Source organism: Notechis scutatus, chromosome 7 (assembly GCF_049901735.1).
Source record: "Notechis scutatus isolate UNSWTSFEM ecotype Mainland chromosome 7, rNotScu1.2, whole genome shotgun sequence".
NCBI lineage: Eukaryota > Metazoa > Chordata > Lepidosauria > Squamata > Elapidae > Notechis > Notechis scutatus.
The window spans coordinates 3925001-3937379 of NC_142015.1; the positions used below are offsets into that span (position 1 = coordinate 3925001).

Sequence of the window (12379 nt, forward strand, 5' to 3'; positions counted from 1 at the left end):
TCTGCCTGCCTGCCTGCCTGCCTGCCTGCCTGCCTGCCTGCCTGCCTGCCTATCTATCTATCTATCTATCTATCTATCTATCTATCTATCTATCATCTATCTATCTATCTATCTATCATCTATCTATCTAACTTATAAGCTGCCAATCTTGCCCAGAGGTGGCTATAGGCATTTAACAATCAATAAAGACAACAATAAGAAACATTAAAGCAATGAATAGTAACACTAAAATTGGTTTGAAATTGACAAGAGGGGGAGGAAGGGTTTAAGAAACACAGGGGGAAGAAGTGGGAATCCTATCACTTAAACATGAGCCACCAGTGTGCAGCCGCCGCCAAAACAGCTAATACAATCCTGGGTTGTATAAACAGAGGCACAGAATCAAGATCAGGTGAAGTATTAATGCCGCTTTATAAAACCCTAGTAACGCCACACTTGGAATACTTGCAACCAATTTTAGTCACCGTACCACAAAAAAGATGTTGAGACTTTGGGAAAAGTGCAGAAAAGATGATTAAAGGCCTGGAGACTAAAACATATGAAGAATGGCTGCAGGATTTGGGTCTGGCTAGTTTAAAGAAGAATTAGGAGTGACATGATAGCAATATTCCAATGTTTGAGAGGTTGCCATAAAGAGGAGGAGGTCAATTTATTCTCCAAATCACCAGAGGGCAGGACAAGAAACAATGGTTGGAAACTAATCAAAGAGAGAAGCAACCTGGAATTAAGGAGAAACTTTCTAACAATGAGGACAATTAACCAGTGGAACAGCTGGCCACCAGAAATCATGGGGACTCCAACACTGGAGGTTTTTATGAAGAGATTAGACAGTTACTTGTCTGAAATGTTAAAGGTTCTCATCCTTGAGCAGAGGGCTGGACTAGAAGACCTCCAAGGTCCCTTCCAGCTCTATTCTTATAATTCTAATTCTAATTCTAATTCTAATTCTAATTCAATTCTACACTACACTACATTATACTACACTACATTACACTACACTACACTATTAAGTTTTACGTGTTTCCCAAAGGATTATTTTAAAAATGCGTATCTTTTTTCTCCTTTTTCAGATCGAAACTACCGGAAGCCCACCACTCAGCGAGTGCAAGGTAGATTTTTGATGCTTCATTCTGCATCTGTCCCAAGTCGACCCTTGTTCCTTAACTGTTCCCTTCTCCTGGCAATTCTGTGCATGCGCACCCTGGGAACAGGCTCCAGCTGTTCTTCTTCCCCACTGATGTCCGACTCTTAAGGCAGCTGATAACTGTCAGACGGCCCTGGCCCCATCTCTGCCTCCGACGCAGAGTCTTCGCTGGCCCATGTTCCTCCCCAATCTCATCATTGTCAAGAGTCTGCTGCCAGCACCACTGGCCACTGGCGAGCCACAACACTGCCAGGAGAAGGAAACACTTAAGGAACAAGGGTTGACTCAGGAGTAAAGGCACAGGTGGATGGTGAATGGCCCCTCCCATAGGGAAAAAAGAAGAGTGAAAGGGGAGGGTGTTTTCAGGAGACAATTAATTAGTCGTTTCCACCTTGCAGCATTCCCCAGGGTCACGTGATCAGAAATCAGACACTTGGCAGACCGACTCACATTTATGACGGTTGCAGGATCCTGCGGGGGAGGGGAGTGACCTTCTAATGAGCAAAGTCAACGGGGCAAGCCCGATTCATTTTACAACTATGTCACTAACTTAACAGCTGCAGCGATTCACTTACCAACTGCGGCAAGGAAAGGTCGTAAACGGGAGCCACGTTTCACTGAACAAAGGTTTCACTTAATGGCAGAAATTTTGGGCTGGCAGCAGGTGCGGATGGCTGAGGTCTCGGAGAGCGAGGACTCAGATGAGGGGCCTGTGTGTGATGCAGGGATGGGGCCAGGACCATCAGGGAGTGGAGTGCTGCCTTCGGAGATGGTGGAGGCTGGCAGCAGTGAGGAAGAGGTCCTCGAGGAGCCTGTGCCAAGTGCACGTGCACGCAGGGCTGCTTGAAGGAAAGAGCAGCTGCAGCAGCATGGGCAACTCGGGAGTAAGGCTGCAGGGTAATGGCCCTTCTCTTAAGAAATAAAAGCCAGCTGAGAAGCTGGAGTTCTTTGCAGGAAGCAAAGAAGTTTGATACTCAAGGCTGGTGGACGTTAGGAATATCTGAGTTGGTGTTTGGAGACTCTTTGGTTTATTGTTTAGGAACTTTATCTGTTGTTCTTGGCAGCCTTGCAAAAACTTGCCAAAACTTGTCAGAGCTAATTAGTTGGAAGTAGCCTTTTATCTGTGAAGAAACAGGAATCACTAACGAAACAATAAAAGGTTGTGCTGTTTTGTTTTGTGTTTACTCTCTTGGAACCAGGTTTGGGTCAGAACAGCTAACACCAAACCGGTAGGAAATTTTTTTGAAACCCACCACTGGTTGTAGGTAGAGGAGTGCCTGCAAAGTCAAAGGACTGAGTTGTGCAAAGGTGCTTCAGAAAGTATTTTAAACATCAGCCACTCAGTTAAAGTGAATACCACGCCTGTAAGTTTCCTTCCGGACCGGTTGGTGTACCAGTAGCTGAACTTTTTAGAAGCACGCTCTCAGAACCGGTAGGGGGAAAAAATTGGAAATCCACCCCTGGAAATGTAGCACGTTCTCTTGGTTTACCATGGCGTGCCAATGCAATCTCGGGGATTAGTTTATGGCTCCCTGTATTATGTAACCCAGTTCAGGGGTTAATTCCATAATCAACTTAAGTGCGCTGTGCGAATGTAACCATTGACTGATTAACTGAGCGGCTGATGTTTAAAATACTTTCTGAAGCACCTTTGTGGTGGGTTTCAAAACTTTTTCCTCCTGCAAACAGGACTATGAAAGTGTACAATTTTCTCGGAGCCTTCTGAAAATCCTCAGGTTCCTTCTCCATTCTTTCTTTCACCGTCCTTTTGTCTGGGGACAATTGTGAAAGATGGCAGTTAGTAAGTTTTTGCATAGAGAAGGGTCTTAAAATAAAATCCCCCCCCCTCTCTTCCTGGGGTGGAATTCTAAGCTGTAATCTTTACAACGTGAACATCATGTCCCTCAAGGGATTACGCAGGCAGGATGCTGTTCTTGATCAGCTAAATCTGCTTTAAATTTCATCAGCTCTCTCTGATCAACTGTGAAAAGATCTAGGTATTACTCCATCCCTAATTTTGCTGACAGCCTTCAGGGATCTAGGGTGGGAGAAAGGCCTCACAGCTTACATTTTTGATAGAAGAGAAGAGAATAGAGTAGAATTCTTTATTGGCCAAGTGTGGTTGGACACACAAGGAATTTGTCTTTGGTGCAAATGCTCTCACTATACATAAAAGAAAAGATACATTCGTCAAGAGTCAAAAATCTTCAGGTACAACACTAAATAATAGTCATAGGGTACAATAAGCAATCAAATCATACTAGGAAACAGTCAATATAAATTGTAAGGATACAAGCGACAAAGTTACAGTCACAAGTGGGAGGGGATGGGTGATAAGGAGTGATGAAAAGATTAATAGTAATAGTAATGCAGACTTTGTAAATAGTTAAACAGTGTTGAGGGAATTATTTGTTTAGCAGAGTGATGGCATTCGGGGAAAAACTGTTCATGTGTCTAGTTGTTCTGGTGTGCAGGGCTCTATAGTGTCATTTTGAGTTGAAACAGTTTATGCCCGGGATATGAGGGGTCTGTAAATATTTTCCAAGACCTCTTTTTGACTCATGCAGTATACAGGTCCTCCATGGAAGGCAGGTTGGTAGCCATTGTTATTTCTGCAGTCCTAATTATCCTCTGAAGTCTGTGTCTGTCCTGTTGGGTTGCAGAACCAAACCAGACAATTATAGAGGTGCAGATGATAGACTCAGTAATTCCTCTGCAGAACTGGATCAGCAGCTCCTTGGGCAGTTTGAGCTTTCTGAGTTGGTGCAAAAAGAACATTCTTTGTTGTGCTTTTTTGATGATGTTTTTGATGTTAGGTGTCCATTTTAGGTCATGTGATATAGTAGAACCTAGAAACTTGAAGGTCTCTACTGTTGATACTGTGTTGTCTAGTATTGTAAGAGGTGGTAATATGGTAGTATTTCGAATAATTTCCATGTGAGAACCCAACTAGCGAATTTGAAATGTTTGAAATAGCACAGGAACGGTGCGGTATGTTGGAAAGAAGGACAAGGAACCAATTTGCATGAATGTTCCACCTGAGGTCTATTTCCATTAACCCTCTCCTCTGTTTTTGCTCTTCCTTACAGTGTATAGAAGTTGCCAGAAGGTGCCCCAATTTCCAAAGGGCTGCAAAAGATCGCCTTCTCAGGAAAAACAAAGCCATTTCCCTCCCCCACTTCGGTCTGAGCCCTTCGCTCCATCTCTTTCTTTATACTGTAATATAATTATTCAAACAGTTCAGTATCTACAATAAAATGCTTTTATGCCACAGTACCATGACCTAAAATGTCGGCCGTGCGGGCGAAATTATACAGACCAGAGGAAAGAATGTGGTAAGTTAAGAGTAGAGTGAATCTGGGCCCCCAAAATGGTGTTTCTTACAGAGTTTGAAAATAATTTTAAAATGGATTTTATTTAGCCCACCAGCATGGACCTGAGTCCCAGCTTAGTTTCAAATCTCAACACCTTTGCCAGCTCCTTGAACTGTATTTAAGATCGGAGAACAACTAAAGAAATTACTAGTGAAATATCCCAACTTGGAGGAAGGAATGAGAAAGGTTACAGAGTATCCTTGATTTACAACCGTTTGTTTAGTGACCGTTTGAAATGACCAAGTCCCTGAAAAAAGCGACTTATGACCATTCTTCACACTTACAACCATTGCAGTATCCCCATGGTCATGTGATCAGAATTTGGACATTTGGCAACCGGCTCGTATTTGTGACGGTTGCAATGTTCCGGGCAGTTAAGAGATTCAACTGGTGTAACTGTTGTGGTTCGCTGGCAGCCTGTGCAGATGCCAGAGATATCGGACAGTGAGGACGAAAGGGAAGTCTGAAGAGGACTCGGATGAGGGTCCTGCGTCCGATTCAGGGATGGGGCCAGGGCCATCTGGGAGTGGGGTGCTGCCTCCGGAGCCTCTGGAGTCTGGCAGCAGCGAGGCAGAGGACCCAGGGGAGCCTGTTCCCAGTGTGTGTGTGTGTGTGCAGAGCTGCTAGAAGGCAAGAGCAGCTGAAGCAGAAGGGGAGACTTGGAAGTAAGGCTGGGAGGCGATTACCCCTCCCATAAGGGATAAAAGTCAGCCCTCAATGACGAAACCTTTGCAGGAAGCAAAGCAGTTTCAATATATTCTGAGTCCTTCTTGAAGCTCTGCATGTTCTGGTCGGTTTTTTTCTGGTACTGTTCTAATGAATTTGGGATACTTTTGTTTTGGCAGCATTCCACAGCACCGACAGGCATGTGCTTATCTGTTTAAGTTAGTTTTGGCTGTGAATGAAAATAACTCCCAGCATTGCATTAAAATAGGTTTTGTTTTTCAAACAAATTTGTGTTTAATTATGTTTGACGAAGCCTGGGCCAGAACAGTAACAACCGGCTTTGCGCGCGTGCTCACCAATTTAAAAACACCCATTTTCAGCTATAATATTTACCTTCTACTGTATCCCCAGTGAGTAAAACAGCTGAGGCCTGGCAAAACTGCTCTGCCGCGCGAATCAGCTGTGCTTAAAAAAAAACAGGAAATAAAGCGCAGGAAAGAGCAAAGGCGAGTGGGCCAAATGCTCATCGAACCGGTCCGAACTGGTAGAATCCCACTCTTGGTCCCAGGTTCATTTGATTACCGTTAGTGACTTTCCCGATAGGTCACAAGTCAACAGGGAAGCCAGATTTATTTAACCACCATGTGATTAACCTAACAACTGTTGTGATTCATTTAACATCGGTGGGAAGACATTTTACAACGGGGCAAAACTCACTTAACAAAATTGTCTTGCTTAACCACAGAAATATCAGGCTTGATTGTGGTCCTCTAAATCTAAGATTATTTATTTATTTATTTATTTATTTATTTATTTATTTATTTGATTTGCCAATTGTTTACAAGATAATAAGTATAAATGTATACATAGTTGTGAATACATGAAATGGTTACATATAAGAAAAATAAAAGAATAAGAGAAACAATAGGACAGGGACGGTAGGCACGTTGGTTACCTGCATAAAGGATGGACTTTTAGGACAGCGCACCTCCCTGATGCCCTGACTAGCTAGGTCAGGTAGGGAAAACAACCAGATTTGCTAATTTTAATTTATTGCACAGCTAATTTAACAGAATCTTGCAAAACTGAAAGTACAGTTCTCCCTCCACTCTTCTTCAATCTGGCCCTTCCTATTATCCAGCTGAGGGCTATGTTGTCTCTTATCTGATTGTTCCCTCGGCAACATCTCCCCCGCCCTATCATTCCAATGTTTCCCCCCACATACCATTACGCTCCTCTTCCCAAAGACAAATATTGTACAAGAGATACGGTGTTCCCAAAATAGATATGCAAACACAATGGAAATAGCAGGCACGTGAGCTATAGGCATTCTCACAGAAAGATACAGGGAAAAAAACAACACCCTAGAAATCCAACTTCAGGTCCTTCAGAGTTTATACGTTAACTAGGAAAAGGTTCCATAAATGCAAGCATCAGCAAGGAGGTCTTGTTTTGGTTATGTTCATCAACAGTGGTGGGTTTCAAGAAATGCTTCCTACTGGTTTGGAGAGATCGCTTCTCATGCTCACACATGCTACATGCACACACACACACACCAATCGCACACTTCATGCACAGGGCTCAAACACCTCCCTTTGTATCAACCCTGGTGCGCTGGGCAGGCACACCTAACGTGCGCTCTGCATGTGCACGTGCAGGGCTCACCTACCGCCCACTGTATCCAACGTTGGTGAGCTGTGCTGCTTTTATAGCTCAGCTGAGGTGCGGCCAGGATGCGTGGTCAGGGTAGTGTGACCAGGTCAATGTCGGTTGTGTCGGGGGGCACCTTGGTAGCCTGGGTGGGGCTGAAGAGATTCATTGTCTCCAGTGGGGGAAGGCAAGACCAGGGAGAGCGCCAAACTCTTGTTCTCCAGAGGAACCTCGCCATGCCTCTTAGGCCACACGGCTGAAAACAGAGCCTCCCTTTTTGCTGGCAGTGCCACAGTGGGCCGGTCCTTCACTATTTCCAGGGCAGCCCTGCGGGCCAGATCTAAGAACCAGGTGAGTCCGATCCAGCCTGCAAGCCTTGAGTTTGACACCCTGTTTACATTCTGTTCCTCACTAGTTAAGCAGTCGTCTTTAATTCTGAATTGACATTTCAATATTGACATCAGCCTATGCAAAATGTCCTTTCGTCAGCTCCTTCGGCAATATGTAAACAACCACTGTAGATTAAGTGTCCAACAGGCCACGAAGATTTCCTGAGGGGAGCGACAGAGTTCCAAAGTCTCAAGCAGGGATCGTTTCCCACCAACTCTTCATATCCAATCTTTCTCCTGGAAGCAACCAGGGGCTGAACTTTGGATATCTGCAAGCAAATTCCAGGCTCTGCTGTTGAGGCTTGGCTCACCTTGGCCTGCCAACAACCTCCTTGTTATCTAGGGGTCCTATAGCACAAGAAGAACATGAGTGTTGGAGTGCTTTTGCAATTCACACTAACAAATGTTTAATCCAGCATTCTCCACAGACAAACAGAGATGAGATGGTGATTACCCAGGTAAATGTAAAGGTTCTCCTTGCACATACATGCTAGTCATTTCTGGCTCTGGGGGGTGGTGCTCATCTCCGTTACAAAGCCGAAGAAGAGCCAGTGCTGTCCAAAGACGTCTCCGTGGTCATGTGGCCAGCAGGAGTAAATGCCTTCGAAGAGGCACGGAACGCTGTTACCTTCCCATCAAAGGGGTCCCTATTTTTCTACTTGCACTTTTCTACATGCTTTTGAACTACTAGGTTGGCAGAAGCTGGGACAAGTTACAGGAGCTCACTCCATTACGCGGCACTAGGGATTCGAACTGCCAAACTGCCGACCTTTCTGATTGACAAGCTCAGCCACTGAGCCACTGCGTCCCCTACCTAGAGTAGACATCAAAGGACAAGAATTTGTCCTGTTTCATAACTGAATTAGAAGTTCAGCTGAACTTCTCCAGAATTCCTGACACCCTACAATTAAGGAACTGCCAAACAAGCAAACATTAAAACAGAATCTTCAAGACCAATCCCACCAATACTGACAGGGCTAGAAAACAAACTGAGAGCAAATCCCACTTCCTACTAGTACTGATGATGTTGCCTAGTTTGGTAATGAGATTTCTGCAAGAAAACAACCAAGGTCAGAGAGCACCAAGGACCCCTCATTTCATCCCTGAGCGACAAATATTCTGAAGGAGGAACAAATATATGCCCATTCTCCTTCAGCTTAGTGTGTGTTTGTGTGTGTGTGTTTGTGTGTGTGTGTGTATTGCCTTTTCAAATACTGAGTTAAAGCCCTCTAGGAGAACATGGAGTGCAGCACCATACAGGAAAGTGTCTAGCATTTTTATTTTACCAGTTCTCATCCAATTTTTTTAAAGGATAATGTACTTTGAAATGCTGTTTTGAATTAGAGTTATAGAGAGGGTGGATTATCAGAATAGAATAGCAGGATAATAGAGTTGGAAGGGACCTTGGAGGTCTTCTAGTCCAACCCCCTGCTCAGGCAGGAGACCCTATATCAGACAAATCATTATCCAATCTCTTCCTAAAAACTTCCAGTGTTGGAGCATTTACAACTTCTGGAGACAAGTTGTTCCACTGATTAATTGTTCTAACAGGAAATTTCTCCATAGTTCTAGGTTGCTTTTCTCCTTGATTAGTTTCCACCTGTTGCTTCTTGTCTTGCCCTCAGGTGCTTTGGAGAATAGCTTGACTCCCTCTTCTTTGGGGCGGCCCCTGAGATATTGGAACACTGCTATCATATCACCTGTAGCCCTTCTTTTCATTAAATTAGACATACCAAATTCCTGCAACCGTTTTTCATATATTTTAGCCGCCAATCATCTTTGTTGCTCCTCTCTGCACCCTTAAAGTCTCAACATCTTTCACTTAGTGTGCTAAGTGTGCAACCTTTACCTTAGTGTGCTGCTCAATTGCTCCCCAGCCACGTTTTCTCCAACTTATATTTGCCTTGTATTTTTCTGGAAGGGCAGAGGCGTGCACTGTGAATGCAAGGCTGAATGTGTTCACCTGGGACCTTCACCAGGGACCATCGTGGACAGTTTCTTATCTATGTTCCCTCAAAAGCTTTGATCAGCATCCCTTTGATCCATGTCACTTATAAAAACACTGACATCAGAAAGACTGCTCAACAAACTCAACTTTGCCTGTAGACCTTAATGGTAGATAAATCCCTTGATTCATCGGCTTGGTGTCTTTGAAAGACAAGGATGATTATTTACCTATCTCCAGGTTTCTTTAGGCTCCTAGTCTGATAGCCAAGAATCCTTCAAGATTGCAAACAATAGTTCAGAAAGAAGAAGCTCTATAAACATCTAGACGTGTGCCATGATCCTGACTATCTAAACCACAGGTGGTATTCAGCAGGTTCTGACCAGTTCTGGAGAACCAGTAGTGGAAATTTCGAGTAGTTCGGAGAACTGGCAAATCCCACCTCTGACTGGGGATTTTACAGTATCCTTCCCCTGCCACGCCCACCAAGCCACACCCACAGAACCGGTAGTAAAAAAGATTTGAATCCCACCACTGATCTAAATTCATTTAATGCAGATAAGATTGGCAGTAACACCGCCGAAAAAGACTGATCTGAACAATTGAACAGGATCCAGACAAATGTTAAGGGCTAACTAGACTGTAAGGTTAAAATCTGTTGCATGAGCGTCCCAGCCTGCTTTGAGATACTCTCTATTTTCATATCCAAACACCGCATTGCCCTGAGATACACAATACACAATAAGAAAAGCAAAGATGCCCACCACAGCTCCAGATGGCACGGTGGAATTAATTCAAAACAATAATGTTGGAAGTGTTGAAATGTTGGCAAGATTGGTAAATCGCAAGAGATCTGGGACAAGAATTATGGAGCTCTCACCTCACAATCAGGAGGCTGTGAGTTCGACCCTAGGTAGAGGCTAATTTTTGGAATAGACCAGGGGTGGGATTCTACTAGTTCTGTCCAGCTCTACAGAACCGGTAGTTCTGAAGAGCAGCAGACACAGAAATGGTTCTGTGTCTGTTGCTGTTTTGGCCCACCTGCCTGCCCGGGCTCTTACCTGTCCTTTATTTCCTGCTTTTTCAACCACAGCTGCTTTGCGCGGCACAGCTGTGGTTGAAAAAGCAGGAAAAAAGGGTTTTTCCAAACGCTGCGCACCCGCGCGCAGCGTTTATCGGCTGTCCGGGCAGCTCAGCAGGTCGTAAATTGCAGGCGTGCATGTGCGCAAAGTGCACATGTGTGTGAGTCACAGAGCGACAGAATCAGTAGTTATACTGGTCAGATCTCATCCCTGGAATAGACTCTCCTGCTCGAGCAGGGGGTTGGACTAGATGGCCTCCAAGGTCCCTTCCAACTCTGTTATTCTATGATAAATCTTGACAATAAGGCAGGAGTGGGATTCAAATGTTTTAACAACCGGTTTTGTGGGCGTGGCTTAGTTGGTGGGCATGGCTTGGTGGTCATGTGACTGGGTGGACATGGCTTGGTGGTCATGTTATTGGCTGGGTGTGGCCAACTCAGTATCACTCACATTGAGGCACACATCTCCTCGCCTGGCCTCTCGTGACTGTGGGGATGCTGCAACAGTCGTAAGTGTGAAAAATGGTCATGTCACTTTTTTCAGTGCCATTGTAACTTTGAATAGTCACTCCACACTAGCAAAGTACCAGCAAAGGAGGGAAAGAAAACTCCAGAGATCTCCTGAGACAGGAAGTCTAGTCCTGCCAAGAATGTAATAAGGGTTAATGGAGAGGCAGTTTCTGTAAGCAACACCAGAATGTTTCCTTCCTGCCTTCCTTACAGGATTAGACCAGTAATTTCTTCTAACAACCGGTTCTCTGAACTGCTTAGAATGTTAACAATCAGTTCTACCAAATAGGTGCAAACTGGTAGAATCCCACCCCTGCAATAAGGTATGGGTCAGTTTTAAAAACAGTGTTAATCTCATGTATTAGTACCCAGTGACTGAAGAAGCTGCTAATCCTTGTTTTAATTCTTTAACTTTTGGGGAGAGTTTGGTGAGCCGTAACAGCATCTCTAGATGTTCCTCACAAAGATGATTAGGGGACTGGAGTATAAACTATATGATGAAAAAGGTAACTAGGTATGTGAAGTTTAACAACAACAAAAAAAAAACAGTACCAGAGGTGACATGATAGCAGGCTTCCAATATTTGAGGGGCTGTCATAGAGAAGACTGGGTTGACCTAGTGTCCAAAGCACCTGAGGTCAGGACAAGAAACGGTGGGTAGAAGTTCATTCAAGAGAGAAGCCACCTAGAATTAAGGAGAAATCTTCTGACAGTGAGAACCATTAATCAGTGGAATGGCTTGCCATCACTGGAGGTTTTAAAGAAGACACTGGATAGCCATTTGTCCAAAATGGTATAGGTTCTACTACTCAAGCAGTGGGGTGGACTTGAAGACTTTTAGAATAGAATAGAAATAATAACATAGCATAGCATAGCATAGCATAGCATAGCATAGCATAGCATAGAATAATAGAGTTGGAAGAGACATTGTAGGTCCTACTCCCTGCCCAAGCAGGAGACCTACTCCATTTCTGATAGATAGCAATCCAGTCTCTTCTTGAAAGCTTCCAGTGATGAAGCTCCCACAACTTCTATTCCATTGGTTGATTGTTCTCACTGTCAGAAAATTCCTCCTTATTTCCAGGTTGAATCTCTCTCCTTGTTCAGTTTCCATCCATTGTTCCTTGTCTGACCTTGGAATGCTTTGGAAAACAGGTTGACCCCCCTCCTCCTCTCTGGGGCAGCCCCTCAGATATTGGAAGACTGCTATCATGTCTCCCCTGGTCCTTCTCTTCCCTAGACTAGCCAGGCCCAGATCCTGTAACTGTTCTTCATATGTTTTAGTCTCCAGTCCCCTAATCATCTTGGTTGCTCTTCTCTGCACCATTTCCAAAGTCTCAACATCTTTTTTTATAGTGTGGTGACCAAAACTGCATCCAGGACTCTAGGTGTGGTCTTACTAAGGCTTTATAGAGTGGTATTAGTACCTCACCTCCCAACGCTGTTATTTGGAATTCTGTATTCCTTTTGTTTTTTATATCGAACAAGTTGGCAGTTTTTGTGCCTTTCATGATTCACTTGGGAGATTCTCCCATCCCTTCTGAATTCTCTTCTGTTTCTGAATTTGTCCTACTGAGGGTGTTATCAGCACACCTCCCTGATGTTTATCCAGCTCCCCTG

General features: G+C 44.2%; 1 protein-coding gene across 1 annotated transcript in view; it reads left to right on the forward strand.

Annotated features, from left to right (window-relative positions):
- The window catches only part of LOC148130014 (disintegrin and metalloproteinase domain-containing protein 2-like), a gene marked incomplete at its 5' end in the record, with an annotated part of 44083 nt that extends 39637 nt beyond the window's left edge, over window positions 1-4446 (forward strand). Inside the window, 2 exons of the mRNA XM_087969811.1 lie at window positions 1071-1109; window positions 4234-4446. Coding sequence (XP_087825937.1) covers window positions 1071-1109; window positions 4234-4240 — 46 coding nt within the window. The remainder of the gene's footprint in view (window positions 1-1070; window positions 1110-4233) is intronic.
- Window positions 4447-12379: the final 7933 nt, after the last annotated feature.